The sequence below is a fragment of the Berghia stephanieae genome, chromosome 2, assembly GCF_034508935.2.
Source record: "Berghia stephanieae isolate SIO BIC M18660-M18661 chromosome 2, UCSD_Bste_1.3, whole genome shotgun sequence".
Classification (NCBI taxonomy): Eukaryota; Metazoa; Mollusca; class Gastropoda; order Nudibranchia; family Aeolidiidae; genus Berghia; species Berghia stephanieae.
The window spans coordinates 119,413,801-119,435,492 of NC_088361.1; the positions used below are offsets into that span (position 1 = coordinate 119,413,801).

A 21,692-nucleotide genomic window follows, 5' to 3' on the forward strand; every position below is an offset into this window, starting at 1 on the left:
AAAATTTTCAGAAAAATGTGTTATAGTTATTAAAATTTTACACTGTTCTAGACGGGTGTTTCTTTTTTTCGAAACCTGCGAAAACTCGACAAAGTTATGGGAAGTAGGCAGCAGTGGGGAGTGAACCTGGGACTCAGGGAAGTGTACACCAGTGGGGGGGTGAACCTGGGAATATGGGTTTCGGCGGGTTTTGTAAAAAAGCAATTACTGGTACCCGAATCCCATAGTCGAATTCAATTCCCACTAATATCCATCTCCCACAGTCTCAGGTTCAGTCCCTACTGGTGTGCACTTCCCTGAGTCCCAGGTTCAATATCCATTGGTGCCCACCTCCTATAGTGTCAGGTTCACTCTCCTCTGGTACCAAACTCCCATAGTCTGGCTTCAATTTCCACAGGTATCCATCTCCCATAGTCCCAGGTTCATTTCCTTCTGATAACCTCTTCCCTTAGACCCAGGTTCACTCCCTCCAGGTGTGATCTTCCCCGAGTCCCAGGTTAATTCCGCATTGCTGTCCACCTCCTATAGTCTCAAGTTCATTCTCCTCTGGTACCCACCTCCCAAAGTTGGCTTCAAAATTCCCACAGATTTCCATCTCCCAGAGTCCCATGTTCACTCCCACTGGTGTGCACTTCCCTGAGTCTCCAGTTCATTGCCCATTGGTGCCCATTTCCCATAACTTTTGACGATTTCGGTAGGTTTCGAAAAAGAGAAGTACCTTCTGGGCTCACTGTACACTGGTATTTACCTCTCATAGTCCCATGTTCAATCCCCATCGGTTTCTATAGTCTCAGGTTCATTCTCCACTAGTACCCATCTCTCATAACCCGGGTTCATTTTCCACTGATATCCTCTTCCCATAGTCCCAGGTTCACTCCCCACTGGTGTACACCTCCCTGAATCCCAGGTTCACTCCCCATTGCTGCCTACTTCCTATAAATTTGTCGGATTTTGTAAAAAGGAAACACCAGTTCTAGACTTATCTATTTTTGTGTAGGGTTGGTTGTGAGGTTTTGGGGCAAAATCCTGATGAAATGGCCAGTAAGGAGAGTTAAAAAGAATTTCTAACAAAATAACAGAAGACTTTCTTACCATTGCCTCCTGCTCCTTTGGACTTTCCAATGTGCATTTCCGCATTGCATAGAACTGACTCGTCTCTTGACAAAACGTCTCAAAGCAGTCTTTCTCTGAATCCCAATTTACCTGTTTGGACATGCATATATCTATTAAATTGAGAGTGACACAGGGCAAAAATAATTTAGGATATGTTGACACAATTAATAGACAATTCATCAAGAAAAAGAAATCATTGATTCTGAGAGGAAAAATTTACTACAATGTAGCACGGGGATCTCGCACAAGTTGGGACAAGGTCTATTTGTTCAAGATTTCCATGTTTTCCGGAGCGAAACGTCGCATGCATAAGACACTGGTCAAATCTGCTTCCCACACTCTTCCCCCCACTCACACACACACACATGCTCTACACACACCCATACCCGCACGTAAAAACACATAAACTAGCACAGTTAATGCCAATGGAGAGTGATAGCAGCTATTATTTCTGTTCAATAGAAAAATAGACAAAAGAATTTTATGAATGAATAAGAAAGTGAAGAACCAATCTGTCCGAGATTTCCGTGTTGGCCTCCTCTAATTTTTTAGATTTTCGTGTTGCTAGTACTATAAAAATAGAGGGATTAAAACAGGAAAGTGAAATTAGTATTAGAGATGTTTGAGATTTTTGTGCTGCACTGTAATTTCAAGTCAACTCCTTTAAAAGTATTAGCAGCTCTGCCACTCAGAATTGATTGGATTACTTGTTGTGTTTGTGTGTGTGTTAGAACTGTGTCGGGAATTGGATTACAAGAGTCTTGTGAGCAACATCTTTTTGGGAAGGTCTTTTGAGTTTTCAGTAGTTCAATTTGGTTTGCTGCCATAGCACAGACGAGACCTAAATGTCTCTTTTTGTGTCAAATGAAACCTAGCTGTCTCGTTTTGTGTGTATATGGGTAAGTACAGTGAACCGCGTGTCAATCAGGAAAAAAAAGGAAACAGCAAAGCTGTGTTAAAAAAAAAAGAAAAAACCCAACAATTTAACCTTTCGAAGGCAAAATTCAATCTTACTTGGACCTAACAGACGATCTTACAATTTTCACTAAATGACAAGTGATGGCAATGTAAATATAGTTTAATTGAAACCTGAGTCACAGCAATCCTACTGCTGTCACGGTGGAAACAGTTTATTCTGCATTAAAAATAGTTTAAAAGGAAACTACTATTTGAAAACAAAAAAAAATGAGCTTCACTGTTAAGGGGTTAAAATACTACACCCTCAGTGACATCCCTATCTTCAATCTCTCTTTCATCTGCGCAATGTACAGCATAAGACAACCATCGTTTTCTTCATCTTCCCTCATGCCCCCTCCCTGGCCCGTTAAGATGTCCACTAATCCATCTCACATTAAAAGGGAACCTTCCTGCTCGGTTAGTGAATTGTTTCTCTCTACTTCAATTAAAACCAAGACATCAGGAAAATGGTGTTTAATGTGAAACGATACATGTGGCATTATATCGAAACAGACTCATATGAGACATTAATAAGTGAGTGTTTGATGTAAAGTGATAAACCACAATGGTACAGTGTCATAAGTTGGTGTCTGTTGAGCATTACGTGTTAAAAGAATGGCTAATATAACAATTGGAGTATTACTCATAATTAATTGTTTTAAACTTTAGGCAAAGCAGGCATTTTCAATGTTAACAGGCTTGTAGGCTTTATTATGTTGTTTACTATTGGATGTGAATTGGTTTGAAAGCGATGAAGTTCAATTTAATACTCGATGTCTCAATTTGCAGCAAGGGTATCGCAGTAATTGAGCTTTTCCAGTGTCCAAGTACAGCTCTAGTATGTGTGTGTGCATGTGTGTGAGGCGGTTGGGGAGAGTCAAGTTGGTGAAGTTTCACAAAAAGGTTGGCAGGTATGTTTACATCAGTAGTTTTTTTATTTTATTGAAGAACAGCTTAAAAAAAAAAGGCACAGAAATGAATCCCTCACAAGCAGTAACATTTTAAATGTGCTCTACAGTAGTATAAAATGATTGATTAACCGGATGTATTCTTGAATTAAATGAGTTGAAAGTTTCTGTAAGATTATCTAACATCCTAAAATTACATTGGTGGTAAGTAATGTACAAAAATGAATAAAACAAACAGTTTCAAAAAGAACAAAATACTGTACACAGATTATTCTACCAGCTAATTATTCACTTACATCCGTGGATAGCCTTAAAATGTAGAGAGGAAGCTCATCCATCACAGGGACATACTGATCAAGTAGCATCGGTAGTGTCAGGAGGTTGCCATTCTGGTCAATTGGAGAATTGACACGGAACATTGTAAGACATTTGTAAAAAAATGATGAATGAAGTGTTGAAGGGGATGGGGTTATTATATGTACCTATGTGTGCTTATTCACTAGTGATTATTAAATTGATATGGCCTCATTGACTAGGGATGCCAAATGATTTTTGGAAAAAAAACCCCGCTGACACTGAGTGGAACCATCACATCTTACCTAAAACAAACCCTGTAAATGATCTTGCAAGTGTATGGGGCCTTTGTCACATCAATTCCAATAATTTTATTTCTGTCTTGAGAAGAAGGACCTTCAGCGGTCTTCTTCTTGGAAACAAGAAAAGCTGCTGAGGTGTGAAAAAAAAAAAGAACCAGGAAGAAGCCGGAAAAACAAGACCTTTGGCATCCCTGGTTGATGTATTGGAAAAACCCTCAAACATAAATAATTCTCGATTACACAAATGGTAAATAAGCTAAACCGTTTGACAATTAAGATTGTGTAATTATAACCTTTATTCTATCTATCAGCTTTAATGTTAATATAATATATCAAAGCCAACTATCACAAAATGAAGGTATAAACTAATATTTTCATATTTCAGATTGTGATTATACAATAATCTCAACCATATTTGCATACTTTTTTTAAATGCCACTCTTATGTAAGCACTGGTGCACTGTGATAACAACAATGATGATGTTTGTTTTGTTTTTGAGGGTTTTACGGCGCTTGCAACACATTAAGGTCATATCAGCGCCAGTAAAAAGGAAGAAATGGGATAGTAAAAAGTTATAGAATTCAATTAAAGCACCCAAGAAAAGGTAAGACAAAGGGGAATTTGTTCAAATAGGAAACAGATGTAGATTCCAAGAGCACACCATCAAAGTACTTAGTTTGAGATCACCTAAAAGTCTCATCCAGACACAAGCACAGGTCCCCACTAAGAGGAATACACTCAAATGTTAACAAATCAAATATAACATGTAAATAAAACATAATACAGTACATAACAGAGAGATGATTTACAAGGAAAAAAAATATCATCTCCAAGGCAATAACTATACATTCGACTGTTTCCCTCTCAGCCAAGGACTCCGACCAAGGTCAGGACAAAACCAGCAATCTCACTCCAAGACAAAGACAGAAGGCTATTGGAAAACAGATAAGAGGGGATAGAAGACACAGCAAGTACCTCCCTGCCCACTATGGGAAGTAGGAACCCCACCCAGAACAATGATGATGATCATGATGAAAATAATAATAACAGTAACAATAATAATAATAATAATAATAATAATAATAATAATAATAATAATAATAATAATAATAATAATAATAATACAATAATAATAATAATAATAATATAATTATTATTATTATAATAACAGAACAGATTTAAAAAAAAATGAAATAATGGATAAAATAGAGTAAATTAGTAAGAGCGATGTATTGGTAATTGTAATAGCAGTTCTGGCCTTGCCAAGACCAAGAAGGTTCCGGTACTGAGAAAAAAAAAGAGAAGACAGGAGAAAAGAGATCTCTGTATCATTATCGACTCTCAGTCTCAGTAGTAGGACTGAGACCATGGAATTGGCCAGGAAGCTTGTGATGACAAGTAAATAATCTCACACATAGTGGGGTGGTGGAGGGGTGCGTTTCTCATAAACTGTTATCGGTACTGGTAATGGTGATCCCGAGCTTTTATTACTGGTAATTTCTCTGTGCTGAGAAATGCTGGTGCCACATGGGCCTAGAGTAAATAATAATAGCCAACCTCATCTATTTCCAGACTAAAATAATCTTGCATCATCTCTGCCTTGGATATGAGGAACTGTGTAGCATAGTCTGCCATTTCTTCTTTGGGTCCATGAGCAGGTGTCCAACCACTGTCTTCAGAGTCCAGACTCAGCATTATCAGCTCCTTTACTGACACAGGCTCCTGAATAATATAAATAAATAATAAATAAATAAATGTAAACGAGTAAATCTTTGATGAAAAATGTGCACAATAATTATTTTGATGATGAAATTAGCTTTAGATCATCAACAATCCTACCCCGAGTACTGAATGCGTCCATCACTAAAAGACTCCCTCAAAATCACTCTTCGCCTTGTTAAGGTCAAGATGTCTGAGATATAGACTCGAGGCAATAATTATCCATACCTATTGATCCAGTGAGGCTATGTGGTCTAGTGGTATATCGCTTTTGGATCGGAAGGTCCTGGGTTCGAGCCTCGTGCTCGGTGCATAATTGAGTCCTTGGAAAAGGCTCTTTGCTCACATTCTCTCACCGTGTAAAATGAGTACCTGGCCGTTAACAGCATTGTCTTTGTCCGAAAAATTGTAATATCGCCTAACACTAACATGCGTCATGTCCCGTCCTACATGTTAAATGTTGCTGTTGACCAGGTAAAGCTCTTTGAGCACATTTATTGGATATTGCGATATATAAAGCTCATTAAAAATTAAAAAAAAATTTTTTTATTGATCCAACACAGTATTGTCTCCAATCCCCGACATCACATGAATACATACCTAATCTCATGACATCCTCTGACCATTCCATCCCTTTTAAAAAAATTATTTTTTTTTGTATTCTTCTAGGCAAAACCTTCATTGTATCTGAATCTTTTTCTCTATTTGTATGTGTTGTGAGAATTACTGAAACTGGAGAGAAAGATAAAGTGAGTAAACGTGACTCATGTATAAGGGAACAACACAAAAAGCTAATTGAGAAGGAAATGAAATTAGAGACTTACATGCAGCCTTAAAACACCAAAATTTCCAAAATCCTGAAGGAGAATCTGGTAGAAAAGTTCTTTGCTGGATGAAAGTAAAATAATAAAAAAAATATTAATAAACACATACACCATTTAAACAACAGGAATCATTAAACGGGGGGGGGGGGGGGGGGGGGGGGTGTCATGATAGCTCAGTGGGTAGAGTACTCACTTCACATGCAAAGGGGCTGAGATCAGTCAAGATTTTTACAAATAAATTTTAAAAAAATAAATAAAGTTCCCTTTATTCATCCCATAAGGGAAATTTGTCTCTAGGGTCTATTCCAAGGGAAGACTGGCATAACACAGACGTCAGCCGCAGTGTAGCGATGAAAACTAAGCTAGGGCGTGGTGACTTTCTAAAGGCCACACAGCGCAGCGGTGGGTGATTGAACTCGGTACCTTTCAGGAAACAAAGACCGTACTGCTGAGCCACGATGCCCTATTCTGCCTAAATCTTCCCAAAACTGTGGCACAATTTCACAATGTGGACAGTCTTGTTTGACATAAAGAAAAAGGACCCCCCTCCCTCTCTCCCTTGACTTGCTTTTTTGAGCTTTAAAAAAAAAAAAAGGGGAATTTTCACTAAACGTGCTCAAAGTGCTTTAAAAATACAATATTTTTCCGACTGAGGCAACACTGTTAATGGCCAGGTACTCATTTTACACCTGAGTATGGTGAGAGAAAATGAGTAAAGAATCTTTTCCAAGGACTCAACTATGCACCACCGAGACTCGGACCAAGGACCTTCCAATCCGAAAGCGAATGTCATACGACAAGACCACATAGCCGCACTTCTATTGGATGGCACAGGACAAGTTACCAACATCCAATCCACTGCCAACAACTTTGTCCTTTTGACCACTCCTTCTATCCTGCTTATGATTATTTCACACAAGATAATCTCCATATTGAAAATGGAAATACACATCACTTTTAAAAAACGGAGTGACTATTCGTCAGTACTGACCCCCAGACGCTAGCATCTGGGGGTCAGTACTGACGAACAGGCACCAGCGTCTGGGGGTCAGCACTGACTAATAGGTACTGGTATCTATTGGTCAGTTCTGGCGCCTGTACTGAAGGTGCCAAAATTATGGAAAAATGCCATTTTTTGAAATAACTTGTTCTACGACAAATAAATCCGCATTTCCTGTCCCATACTAGTCGCAAGGAAGTCCTTGGTTTCACCTTTTTTTTATCGGTTTACGTGAGATTTGTTTAATAAATTTATCAATTAATTAAACAAATGATATTGTTCAATCCTGAGAAAATACCAAATTTGATGTTGAAACGCCAAACTGGCAACCTTATATTTCGGTTCCTCCAAGCGCATGCTCACTGATGCGTGACGCCAGAACTGAAAGTGAAGCTCTTTCATTGTCTCGTCTTTTTTCATTCCGTCATTTGAAATTCGGCTTGCTCGCATCTCACTGAGACAGGAGAAAGCTACAAATTATGGAACTCGCTGTCGGCAACAAATTTGCCTCCTTGAAGGCTTTAACTGATGCCATCAAAAGGCATGAGGAGGAAAGTAATGTTCTTTTTATAAAGAAAGAAGCAAAGAAGGTAAGACAATCAAGTCGAGCTAGGGCGAGGTGACTTGCTCAAGGCCACACAGCGCAGCGGCGGGTGATCGAACTCGGTACCTTTTGGGTACGAAGCAAAGACCGTAGCGCTGAGCCACGCTGCCCCCCCCCCCAAATGGCATTATCTATTCGTTATCAGGTTTCTCCTCCTTTCCGTTATTATTATTTTTTTTTTTTTTTGCATGACAAAAAAACAAAAACAAAACAAATACATTTTTTTAAAAAACCTCATCAATAGAATGGACAATGTACTATAAAAGAATCGTAACAAGAAATATTATATTATAACACGTTTCCTCTATTTTTCTTTAATTTAAGCAATAACGAAAATATACGAAAAAAAAAAAGAAAACAAAAACACATACACACAAAGACAACATAAAATAAAAAAGAATCGAATGGTGGCTTGAAACAACGACAGTCATACCGTTGCCCCAACGGCATCTAACCGTAGCCATCGTTATGTTATAGCTGATACTGAAATCCAAAAGGACTGGCAGTTTGACGTCATTATTTGGTTTTGCACCGGTTAGTGAGTTGTTAGTAGAGCTCAAGGAAACAAGTTATTTCGTTGGTTGAACTACTGAATACGACTCACGATTTGTTTTCTTTATGGCAAAAGACTGGCAGTTTGACGTCATTTTTTGGTAAGTATCAGGCCATAACTTTACGAAGGCCACGATCTAACGCGTTAGACATCAAATTTATCTAAGTGACCAAGTGTTGCTTGTGTCATCGGATAAGTTGGCCTTGAAAGCCTGGGATTTTAATTGTTTTTTTGTTGTTTTTTTACTTTAGGAAGTGACGAATAAATGCGAAGAGGTCTTTGTCCGATGTTCGTTAGTGCATTAATGACGGGCGGTGGCACAGACCGAGAGAGGCTGTCTGTGGGCGGCGGCACCTGTTGTTCAATACTGACCAATAACACCAGGTTATTGGTCAGTGCTGACCCCCAGGCGCTGGCGCCTGTTCGTCAGCACTGACACGCAGGTACTAGCGTCTGGGGGTCAGTACTGACCAATAGCCCTAGCCTTTAAAAAAACACGTAAAGGGGGAAGGAAAATTCCCCCCCCCCCTTCCATTCCATTTTTGTTTGGTTATTTTTGTTCCACAATTTAAAAAAAAAACAAAAAACATTAAGAATGCAAATAAAATACTAAAGCAAAAAAAAAAAAAATTTAAAAACAGAAGCAAAATAAATAAATAAATAAAATCCTGCAAAACGGCCATAAATGACGTCCAAATAATCAGGGGAAATCACTATCTACGTTGGCAATACTCTTATCAAGTTCATTATTTTTAGCTCCATTGACCAATTTTGTCTAATTGCCCACTTTGCCTAAATGCCGTTTTTTCTTCTCCTCCTGACCCCCGAGCATTTAGGCAATCACCACTGTACTACTTAAAGAGACCAAATCCACAGAAAAAATGTTTAAATTGCAAATCTTCATGACAGTTTTTTCATGGGTGAACTATTTAGAGCCTAAATCTTTTAAAAGAAAAAAGCTAAAAAAAGATTGGACTTAAAAATAAACATTTATATTATTTCAATCACCACAGCGCAAACCAATTAACAAAGAAATTACCTGAGATTAAAGGTATTAACAAGGTAAAGCTTTGTGCTGTGTTGAATCAATGCATGTCTTTCACTCACACAGCCGACAAAAGTGTGGTTCTGGAATACTTCCCGCAAACCTAAAGTATGAAAATCATAATAAAACTAAATTCCGATACCAAAGAAAGTCATGCAGACCTGCCTAGCTAAACATTTAAAAATTCGTAGTTTTAAGCATATAAAAAGGAAGTCGCTATAGTTAACTTTATAGATCAATAATTTAACCTCACATGGGTTAAAATAACACTGTCAAATACCAATTATGTAGTCTAGCCTCAGCTTTCATTTTCAAGATGTTCCTGAACTTCTGAAATGGGAGCCAGAATGTCGTAATTCTGCGAATTTTTCACCTCAAAATAATATTATGTTGGGATGGTTGAGAGTGAAAATTGAAACTTATAGCCAGAAATATGAGACTTTCGCTGACATTTTTTGATGTGTTACCAAAAAAGAATATAATCTCTTCAGGAGCAAAATAGTAAAATGTCAAATCTCTCAGTAGTTTATTTTGGTTGTTTTTAAGGGTTTTCCAGTGCTTGCGACACATTAAGGTCATTTCAGCGCCAGTATAAAATGAAGAAAATGAGAGCACACAAGAAAAGGTAAGACAGATAGGAATGATTCAAAGAGGGATGTAAATTCCAAGAGCATACTATCATTGTGCATCATTTGAGATCACCTAAAAGTCTCATCCAGACACAAGAACAGGAACACACTCAAATGTTTTCATTATATATTCAAAACAACAAATACAACAACACACTACAGATAACTATACATTTGACTGTTTCCCTCTCAGCCAAGGACTCCGACAAGGTAAAGGACAAAATCAAAATCTCATTCCAAGACAAAGAGAGAAAGCAAGTTGGAAAACAGATCTAATACAGGTATTGGAGACACAGTAAGTGACCTGCTCACTATGGAAGCTTTTCATCAACTGATTCTCAAAGACCTAACACTGGATGGAGGCAGTGTGCCACATATGAATAATAAACATACAAATTGCCAACATCCTTCTTCAACATGCAAAAGACAGCTACAATTTCACATTAACTTTTAGTTCAAACTGGATATTTGACTTTAGTTATGGCACTTCCATTTATGGAGTCAAACACCGACAATCATCTACATCCAATTTTAAACACACTATCCTACGCTGCACTTTACTTGTGTTTGTGCTGAGAATTAATGTGAAATTATCTGGTTAAGAGCAGATGCCCAAGAAAAGGTGATTAAAAAAACCCCAAAACAAACAAGAAAATGGTAACTGCTCTGCCATTCTATGAAAACAAACAAGTACTTAAACTTTTGGCCAGAAATCTCGTCCTTCAAATATCAATCAATTAAAATGACCCTTGTCTCGTCAAACTCTCTCAAATATGGAATTTCCGTGAAGTCCCAGGTTTGAGAGTATTGGGCAAGATAAGTGTCATTTTAATCAATCGATATATGATGTTGTTTGTTTTTGTTTGTTTTTAAGGGTTTTACGGCGCTTGCAACACATTTAGGTTATATCAGCGCCAGTAAAAAGGAAAAAATGGGATAGTAAAAAGTTATAGAATTACAATTAAAGCACCCAAGAAAAAGTAAGACATAGGGGAACTGGGAACAAATAGGGATCAGATGTAGATTCCAAGAGCATACCACCAATGTACTTAGTTTGAGATCACCTAAAAGTCTCATCCAGACACAAGCACAGGTCCCAACTAAAAGGAATACACTCAAATGTTTACCAATCATATAATATAATATGTAAACTCAACATTAATAATACAATGCATAACAGAGAGATGATTTACAAGGAAAATAATATCATCTCCCAAAACTATAACTATACATTCGACTGTTTCCCTTCCCAGCCAAGGAGCTCTGGCAAGGATCAGGACAAAACTAAGTAATCTCATTCCAAGACAATGACAGGAAACAATTGGGAAACGGGTATGGGGGGATAGAAGAAACAGCATGTACCTCCCTGCCCACTATGGGAGGTCAGGATCCCCACCCAGAATCGATATATGAAGGACATGAGTTCTAGCCAAAAGTTTAAAAACATGCTCTTTCAGAGTATGGCAACACTGTTTTTCCATTTGCTAACGATGAGTTTTTTAGGGTTTATTTCACAGATCTTTTTAGATAATAATGTGAAATTGAATGTAAGCTTCAATTTAATTACAAAAACATAAAGGGGAAACCTGAAACGTTCATTTGATATGTTTTTATAATTAAATTGAAGCTTACATTCAATTTCACATTATTATCTATTTCTTCGAGCTTCGAGAAGCAACATTTACATATCTATTTAGAACTCCAGTCTGTCAGTGTTGAGATAAAAATCTATAAATTATACATGGTTAGCTCCAATAATTTGTTTTCACGAGTTCAAGCTACAGAGTCCATAACTAATTGAATAGATGTGTGTACATTCCAGTGCTCCTTTTGGTTGAAATTTTGTCCCCCATTGCCTCACACATTTATTTTGGTCATTCAAAAAGCATGAACCAACGAACACATAATCATAATCATAACATGAAGAGAAATACCTTGGCTATGACTCTCTTGAACTGTCAGCTTAAGCTCTGCTACACTTGTTAGCTTTATGGCTCTCCTTTTGGTATTCTGTTGACTGCTATCCTCATTCATTGCAATAGATTCTTGTACGCTGTAGATCAAATCATTAATGACATGGAACCTTTATAGCGAGTCATGAAAAAAATCGAGAGATAACAATAACCAACTGTAAAACATTTGGTGAAAATACCACATTCATAAGAAAAATGAGATTTTCTGGAATATTTAATAATAATAATAATAATAATAATAATAATAATAATAATAATAATAGTAATAATAATAATAACAATAATAATAATAATAATAGCAATAATAACACAAATAATAATAATACTTTACTACTACTACTACTAATAATAATAATACATTGCATTTGCTGAGCATTCCACCACACCAAGAGAAAGTGCTAAGAGAGCGCTTTACCAGTTAAATCTTTTGGAAGTTTGTTCCAGAGGGTTGGGATGTTTCTAGAAAAAGAGTGTCTTCCACATGACAAGTAAGAAATCTTTCTAGAGTGGCAAGCAATTTTCCATTGAATGACAAGCAAAGGGATCGATGAGATAAGTAGAGATAAGTTAGTTGATACGAGTTAAGACATTTAAAGCACAATACCAGAACTTTGTATAATATTTGCTCCTTAACTGGAAGCCAATGAAGCTATTTAAACATTTAAGACTAATCTCACAACACTGTTTTGAATTTTTTGCAGCCTGAGTATTCTCTCACTGGTGCTGTTCAAATAGAGAGAGTTGCATCAGTCAAGCTTTTAAAAGATATCCAAAACCTTTCCGGTGTGATGTATCAATAAGCGGAGCCTCGATCATACATATTTTAAAAGACAATAAATACTTACACAGTATCTTTTTCCATGTGTTTTGGTTTAGTGCTTGAATGACTTTTAGCAGTTTGTCCTAAAAATGCGTCCAATTTTTGTTCTCGACTGTCAGTGCGAACCATTTCATGAGCTCTCACAGGCTCTTTACTGCCATCTATGAAAATAAAACCGATTGACAAAGTGTGTCTGAGATAAACCATTGACTAATAAGATGTAAATAAGTGGACAAAAATAGGCTGAATAATATGATAGCTATTATTTAAATTGACTCCTACAGTAAACCCCCCCCAAAAAAAACCCACATTAATTACACACGGTGCATCCTGTCATTTCTAATCACATTACACCATTTTAAAAAAGGCATTAAAAACTCATCAGTAAGATTTAATTATTCCAAATCTTTGACCCAAAATCTAGACTCTGAGGCAATTTTAACTCTTCCATGCCTTCACAGACGATATTCTATGTCTGATTTTAAGTGTGCAGGAGAAATATGCAATGTCATACTTAGGCTTGCACAGTTAAACTTGAATGGTGTTGATATTATTGCAAATAATGATTGAATAACATTTAATTCATCTTTGAGTTTATATTGATTGATTTTTGTAACCTTAATTAGTAACTCTAAGCATAATATCAATGAGCCTCACCTTCTTTCTCTTGTTCAATTGATTTTAAATCTGCAGATACCCCTGGCAACAATGCCTGCAATGTACAGTGAAAGGATTTTATTTTTTCTTTAAAAAAAAAAGGCTATTATGTCTGGGTGAACCAGTGCTCAAAATTCAATCTCAAGTCAAAATTTTCAGATTGATAAATGTTGGTGTTTTTTTTTTAAGTCTAAGAAATTACTATTTCTCTCTTCATTAACAGCATATCAATTTTACCTCAAATTTCATAACAAAGAATTTAAATTCCATTTCAAGTATCTGGTTCGTCATAACATACAACTGTAATGAGATGGTGGATCAATAATGGTCCTAAATAAATGTAGATCTAATTTCCTAAGATCAACATTTTAACCCACAACAAAATTTTAGAGTCAAAATAACCAAGATGTTTGTATTGTAATGAGCGATGAAGAATGTTTGTGTGTTCATGTACTTAAACTTTATTTCAGACAAATAAAATCCTGCCTGATGCAGCAAACATAAAACACAAGCCTTTACTTGTTTTTCTGATTTCCAAACTTCAAGGTAAGAGGCAAAAATCCCTTCATTTTCAAAATAGATTGCTGTTTAAATTTTTATGAATAGATAAAATGTGGTTCAATTGAGAGAGTAAAATCTGAATATTGTCATCAATTTTCATCAGAAAAATAAAAGGAAAATTGCCAAAGCTTAGAAATTCGACAAAAAAAAAAAAGAATTAAAAGCAGTTTCATATTTTTCGTTCAACAGGCAGGAAAGCATAAAAGTGTGCAAGGTGTCCAAATGAATACCTGAGTAAAAAATGTTCTAGAGGTGTTTGAGGACAGCAATTTCTCTTCAATAGCTGCTAAAATGGAACTTATGATGGCATCTTCATGAAGAAAATGAACCTCGTGTTTTGTGGGATGAACATTGACATCCACATTCTTGGGATTGATTTCCAAACTGAAATTTTGAAACAAAAAAGAATCTGTTAGGTAGGGTATCGATCACGCTAATTGTAAAATAATTTATCAAACCCCTTTTGTCAAAAGTACTTCAGTAAGAATAACCGATGAGCTGGACAAAAAGAGGAATTGGGCTTGCTCTTGTTTAGCTTTTAGGAGTTAAATCAAAATAAAAGGTGGTCCAAATAAAATCGCTTATAGAATATACAGTACAAGGGATTTTACATTATTCATAGCTAAGGACAATCACTAAATGCAAACCTCATATAAATGAATGGGTGCGCTCCTTTAGGAACATAAGCTTGATACACTGTGTCTACAGCTTTCCTGATGGCACTAGAGTCCACTAACCGATCTGTGAATGACGAAAAGACACAGTGACAGATACTAGAACATATCAATATAAATATCAGAAAGCTAATGCATTAAGAATAATGCTAAGGGGGGAAAAAATAACAATTTAGAATGATTAAAACCCTAAATGTCTTATATAATATATCGTCAGATTGTGTCATAAATGAGATAGTGTACCTGATAAGTTTTTAAAATATCTATCAAACATACTGATTTTATCTATAGTTAGGGAAACCAACTATGCAAGTGACCAAAAAAAAAAAAAAAAAATCAATTATTTAAAAAAAAAAAAGAAAAGAAAGAAAATTTTTTTTTTTTTTAAAAAGAAAGAAAGAAGAAGGGGAAAAAAAATCAGTACTTATTGTAAATAGGAAGATATAGACTCACGGTTGATGAACAAGAGAAATGTATACTTCTTCACTGAATAGTTGGCCTTAGTGACAAAAGCATGCAGTTTGAAATCCAACTTTGCATCTTCATGATTGACTTCCAAAAGCTCTCTACACAATGGCAAAGTGTAAATAAATATCACTTTTAAATTGTAAGAAGGTACGGCAAACCCTCTTATCGAGTCATGGCTTTATTGGCAAACCGAGAATTTCAACTCAAATCGTCACTCTCTTTTTCTCATTTTCAGTCCGTCAAATAAAACGTGTTTGGTATCAGATTAAATCTCAAATCTTCATCTTTTAAAAAATGTTTATGCTTTTTTCATAGGATTTGCCGTTATTTTATGGCTTTGAGTTGAAGAAGAGGGTTAAACTCCGATTTTTGAACCGGCGCTCCGCTACTCGAACACCGTAACTGACGGTCATCTTTTCTCTCCGCTCGGCTGTTCGCGTCAGCGCTATTAATAGTAACGCCAATGGCTGCATCAGAAAGAAAATTGAACAAGCTTTCATTCGATACCAGATTCGCATTTTTATGATCTTTTTCAAAGTTTGAAGTTTCAAGTTAAAAACTTTAATTTGATAAAAAAATTAAGAAAAATTTGAAAATTTGGACGATTCTGGTATCAAAAGAAAGTTTAAAATCTCAGCTTTAAAATGATGTATACGAAAGCAAGATTTATAGCTTTGCAGTCACCAGCCAACTGAAAACGAAACTACAGCTACAAATTTGCCGTATTCACTTCACTCATACGCCGGCTCAGACAAGGGGCACAATCGCTGATATTTCGAAACTTCGTGTTGAAATTGACAATTTTGGCTTTGTCAGCTACTTTGGGGCAAATTATTTCTTTTTTACTTAGAGTTGAGCTCAGGAAAAAAATACACATATTGTTTATAAAAAGATGTGTATTGTTAGAAAGATACAGAGGTCTGGCTTGAATATTTATGAAAATACGGCATTTTGAAAACGGACAAAAGGTTGCCTTCAAAGCAGCCCAAATTTGGGCGATTTTCTACAAATTTCGAAATAACATATCTTTTTAAATTTTTAACCAATTTTAATAATTTTTATACCATTTTAATCAGGAAAAAAAGTTCTACCTATTGAATGCAACTTAAAGACAACAATTATATAATCTAAATTTGGGTTTTCCGTACCTATTGTAAGATTGTAAAACAATATAGAGAGGCAAAAGTCATCTTTTGGAAAAAATAAATAAAACAAAACAAGAAAAGTTAGGTTAATTCAAAGACGACATTCCACAGAAAGGCATGTTAAACATGCTATGTTAACAAAAAAAAGTCTTAATCTTTAATCAACCTCTAACAATAATTTCAATCATTAAATTCACATATAAGAATTTAATTAACTTCTATATGCCCAGTCCCAGCATATAGTGAGATAAGTTGGGCTTAACAAATGTGCGTTATTATTACTATCTTGTATCATCATCATCATCATCATCATCATCATCATCACTTTTATTATTATTATTACTACTATTATGATGATGATGATTATTATTATTATTATTATTATTATTATCATCATCATTATCATTACTATTATCATCAAATTGCTATTTTTGATTTGCTAAATTTTGAAATTTTTACTACACCGGATATTGGATAGAAAATCATTTTTCCTTTTTCTGTTCCCAAATGGTAGTTCATGAGACTTACCGACTAATGGCAACACCATAAATTGTACGAATATTGTCAACATGGGAAGAGGATGGGGAAGTTCTCACATCTGCCATACTCTCTCCTTGCTATTTAGAAATAAGATAAATACAAAGTGCCGTTTCTTAACCACAATTAAACTAAATAAGAATGAGAGTTTTATTCATATCAACAAAATGTCACTCTTTTATTTTTTTAAATTTCTTCACGCCATGAGTAGTAAAAAGTAAACGTCATCAAAACCAAAAGATAAAAGAATTTTGTTAAAAACTTCTTAACTACAACACTTTTTTTTTTGTTTTTTTTTTTGTTTGTTGCTTTAGGTCTCTTCCAACACAATTGAGGTTATATGAGAGACCGCTGAAACAAAAAAAAAAAGCAATCTAACAAAAATAGTACAAATGTAAATCAAAATCATAACCTAAAGATATCATAAGCTAAATTATAAATAACCAAGAACAAACAGGCAGAAGATTTACAGAAAAAAAAAATATCCCCTGCCAAAAATACAATCACAAACCAAAGAAGCAGGATAGGCTAGTAAAGAGAAGAAGAAACGACATCACTATCGGATCGTACACCCATGCGAACATCATAGGTATACGATTCAAGGGTGATGCTCCCATCCAACCACCCACTACAACACTTTGATTTGGATCACAGCATGATGAAATTTCAAACTAATAATGCTCAAGATATTAATGACTATTCAAAACGCCCTTGAGAGGAAACTCTTTGCTTTAAAATACATACATGACTGAGCATTCATGATATGTCAAAAATAAGAATGGATGTTTTTTGTTGTTTTTTAAAAAAATTTTCTTATAGGATTTTAATAATAATAATATGTGTAGAAAATAGGTAAACATTCACAACACGTCTGTTGTCGCCGGAAGCCAGCACCAAAAAAAAAAAAAAAAAAAAAGGTTCATCCCCTTATAATATTTTTATCTCAAAGATATGCAATGTGTAACATCCAATATATTGTTACTTATGTTTTAAGGGCATTTTAGGAACACTCGGTCCATTCTAAAGCCCTATTACTGATATGATGTGATATGGTATATATTTTTTAATCAAATAGCTTTTGATGAAGAGAGTATCCAACATTTTAAGAAACCCAGAGAATACCTTCTTAAGAGTGAATCCTATTTTGCAGTTGTGAATGGCATATCTGGAATAAAAACAAATCCCAAATCAGTTAATAATGAACAATATACATTTTCATTCATAAAAACATCCTTTCAAAACAGAGACAGTTTCCAATACAAAGGAACATTTACAAAAAGAGAGATGATTAACATAAATAAGCAGAGTCCCATTACTTTTTGACTCACCCTCGTAGAAACATTAACCGTAAGTGCAATATCTTGTGAGCAATTTCCAGTACCCAACACCTCACGTTTTTGAGCCTTACTTTTATGACATATCAAGAACTAAATAAAACTTCTTACCTGCTTACAACATCAACTATTCTAGCATGTTCTTCAGCTGGGCTACGCAAGGCTTTTCTTCTCGTAACTATGTTGTAAAACAGATCTTCAACCTAAAATGGATACAATGCGATGTTATATATACTCAACGCAGAATTTAAAATTTAACGTTTTTGGACGTTGTTACCAAGAGAATTAATGCCACATTGTTAAAACACAGTAATAAAAGATTTAGGAAACAATGAATAATGTAATTGTGTTTTTATAAAAATCGACATGTATGAGTGCCCAATAAATCCACCCCCCCACCCTGTGGCTGTCGGTTTATTAGGACAAAAATGGTAAGTTGTAATCGTGTTGGGCGATATCATAATATTTTTTATATCGATACAATATGATATATCATATCAATATTTATTTATGCAATGAGTTTTCCATCAATATATTGAAAATTAAAAATCCTATTTTGATAAATCCGCTACACCCCCCCCCTCCAATTTGCAAAAAAAAAAAAAAAAATGTTTCTTTAAGTTTTATTCTATTATTGTGATTATTGTGTGTTGTTTTTGGTACCATCATTATGAATCACATTTATTTTCAAAAGCTCAAAAAAAAAATGTTAGAAGCATAATACTACAAAGATAATATTAGACACAATAAGTAAATCATTAAAGATGTAACAACACATCAAGAAAAGTGTGGGTAGCACAAGAATAATGTTTATTTAAAAGAAATAACGCAGTATAAGTCTTGCATAATACAATTATTATGAAAAGTATAATTGATATTGATAACAAGTAACTTGTACGTGAAAGCACAAACTTCATATTAAACTCATTGGATCTACAACTGATAAGAAATACATATGGCAATTTAACAAAATCATTAATATCATTTATCTCAATCATTTAAAGTAAAATAAAATGTTAACAAATATATATATATGATCATATATATATGATCAAAATAAAGACCAGAGAGAGACAAATAATAAGAGTAATAAGCCTAGTATCAATAAGGCATTTTGAAATTGATATGATTCGATATCATCATTTATATTGATATATCGATATTGCTATGATATGCCCAACACCTATCATTTAAAAAACACAGTATATCCTGAATAATGAAAAGTCTTCTTGCCTAACACACTGTAGAAATTTCAATCATAAAAGAACTTCATAACAGGAAGATTTTGTCAATTAATGACAGTGTTGATGGGAGTTTTAGTAGAAACTTATAATAAAATCTGGGTAGAAAAAATGCAGTACTCACTGTTATCTGAGTGCCAAAGTTTCCAGCACATGGTTTCACGGGTTCTTTCAACTTTCCATCCGAAAAATTTCCTCTGTTGATAAAGAAAAAATAGTAAAGTAGTATAAAGCATAACGACCAACTTTACAAAGGGAAAAAAAAAAAAAAATGCAATCCATGCATAATTCAGAAAAGTGAGTGGAGCAGGCACTAATGTTGATAATAACAAGAAATGAAGTGAGTAGGAAAGTGCCAGAAGGCAATAGAGAATACAAACTTTGCAGTGGTGAGGGGGGCTCGAACCCATGACCTTACTGGTATGACTAGAGATTTATTGTATAGGGGAGTGGGCGCAATATAAATAAATTTCATTATTATTATCATTATTATGACAACTCCGCCTGGCCGGGGAGATTGTGACTCTACTGTATGAGCTATCCACGACCCCAAAAAAAGTAGCTTCAAATTCTAGTCTATCTAGAGCTACTTCTCCCTGACTTCTGGAGGTCACGGGTTCAACACACACAAACCTGCAAAGTTAGTTGGCCAGCATTTAAGCTTAATAGCCAATATTCTCAACACAAACATGTATCATAGAAACAATTGAGACATTGAGTATGCTCCGATATTTGGAGTGAATTGTGTGTGTGAATCTTGTTATAATCCATTCATGAACACTTTGGCCCAAAATGATTCTTTATCAAAAGTAGTCGATAATTTCCAATGTACTTGTACAGCATACTCGTTAGCTCCCTTACATTTACATGAGTAAATCTCATCATACATTTTAATCTGATATAAAATTGATTAAATAGCGTCCTAGTGTTTTGTTAATGAATAATAAATAAATTTTACAAAATAGAAGAAACACAAGGCAAAAGTGTGATTTATCACGTTCAAACTTTGATTTATGCACATATATACATTTTGTACAAATTTACAATAGGGGTCTCTCTCCAGCAACATTTAACACGTAAGATGAGACCTGAAGCCTGTTAGGCAATATTCCAATTTCTCTGACAGAGACGCAATATTCCAATTTCTCTGACAGAGACAAGGCTGTAAATGGCCAGGTACTCATTTTACACCTCAGGACCGTGAGAGAATGTGAGTAAAGAGCCTTTTCCAAGAACTCAACTATGCGCCACTCAGAGTGGGACTCGACCCCTGGTCCTTTGTCATACCACAAGACCACAAACCTGCACTTGACTAATAAATAGAGGTGCCTAAATGAGTCAATAAAATGGAGATAAAGATAAAGGGAGTAAATCTGACTCATGAATGAACAACACAAAACAAACGACGTTTCGGCCTTTTTCAAGTAAACACAAAATACAAATATATTTATATTAGATTGTCATAATAATATAGGCGAAAATTTGTAAATGTGTGTGTGTGTGTGCAATGGCAGAGAGACAGAGAGAGATAGATCTATCTATCTCTCTCTGTCTCTCTTCCATTGCACACACACACACACACACACACACACACACACACACACACATTTACAAATTTTCGCCTATAATATTATGAAAATCTAATATAAATATATTTGTATTTTGTGTTTACTTGAAAAAGGCCAAAGGCCAAAACGTCATTTGTTTTGTGTTGTTCATTCATGAGTCAGATTTACTCCCTTTATCTTTATCTCCACACTTGACTGTCAGCCATATCATGTTCTCATTAGGTTGATACAACCACAACCTGAAATAAAATAACATATTTCGATACAGATAGTCTCATGAGATGAAAAAAAAACAAACAAAAAACAATTATCTTGAGTACGAATAACAGCATAACACCTGAAATTTAGCAATTATCTAAACAAAAACAAATACCTGTAGGCACATTTGGATGATCGGGTTCTGGTTGTGATTGTCACATGAGCAACATGGCTAATACTGGCTAAGGCTTCCCCTCGAAAACCATAAGTACTAATTGAGTTCAAATCTTCAAATTCACGAAGCTTACTGGTTGTGAATCTTTCACAAACAATTGTCATGTCTTCTTTCTGAAATTAAAAAAAAACAAAAAAAAAAAAAAACAAAAGATATGAAATGTTAAGATTAAAAAAAAAGAAAGACATAAGATAAAAGATCTACATTGTGTCATACGAATCACTGCTAAAAATTGTCTTAGAACTGTTGTGGTGGTGCAGCAACTTGGAAATAAATCCACTGGTGAGTAAAACAAAACTGATTTAATCAATTTTATTCTGATTTTGATTATC

At 35.0% G+C, this 21,692-nt stretch overlaps 1 protein-coding gene across 2 annotated transcripts in view; it reads right to left on the reverse strand.

Moving 5' to 3' along the window:
- Positions 1-21,692, reverse strand: part of LOC144966424 (DNA mismatch repair protein Mlh1-like) — a 33,455-nt gene that overhangs the window by 4,817 nt on the left and 6,946 nt on the right. For both annotated transcript variants that reach the window (XM_078902855.1, XM_078902856.1), the window contains 16 exons: positions 21,301-21,473; positions 19,484-19,556; positions 18,230-18,321; positions 17,907-17,949; positions 16,776-16,864; positions 15,088-15,200; positions 14,608-14,701; positions 14,191-14,344; positions 13,400-13,454; positions 12,768-12,903; positions 11,884-12,002; positions 9,315-9,423; positions 6,119-6,182; positions 5,133-5,297; positions 3,275-3,367; positions 1,093-1,203 (listed from right to left, as the gene is read on the reverse strand). In XM_078902855.1, the coding sequence (XP_078758981.1) occupies positions 1,093-1,203; positions 3,275-3,367; positions 5,133-5,297; positions 6,119-6,182; positions 9,315-9,423; positions 11,884-12,002; positions 12,768-12,903; positions 13,400-13,454; positions 14,191-14,344; positions 14,608-14,701; positions 15,088-15,200; positions 16,776-16,864; positions 17,907-17,949; positions 18,230-18,321; positions 19,484-19,556; positions 21,301-21,473 (1,683 nt within the window). The remainder of the gene's footprint in view (positions 1-1,092; positions 1,204-3,274; positions 3,368-5,132; positions 5,298-6,118; positions 6,183-9,314; positions 9,424-11,883; positions 12,003-12,767; positions 12,904-13,399; positions 13,455-14,190; positions 14,345-14,607; positions 14,702-15,087; positions 15,201-16,775; positions 16,865-17,906; positions 17,950-18,229; positions 18,322-19,483; positions 19,557-21,300; positions 21,474-21,692) is intronic.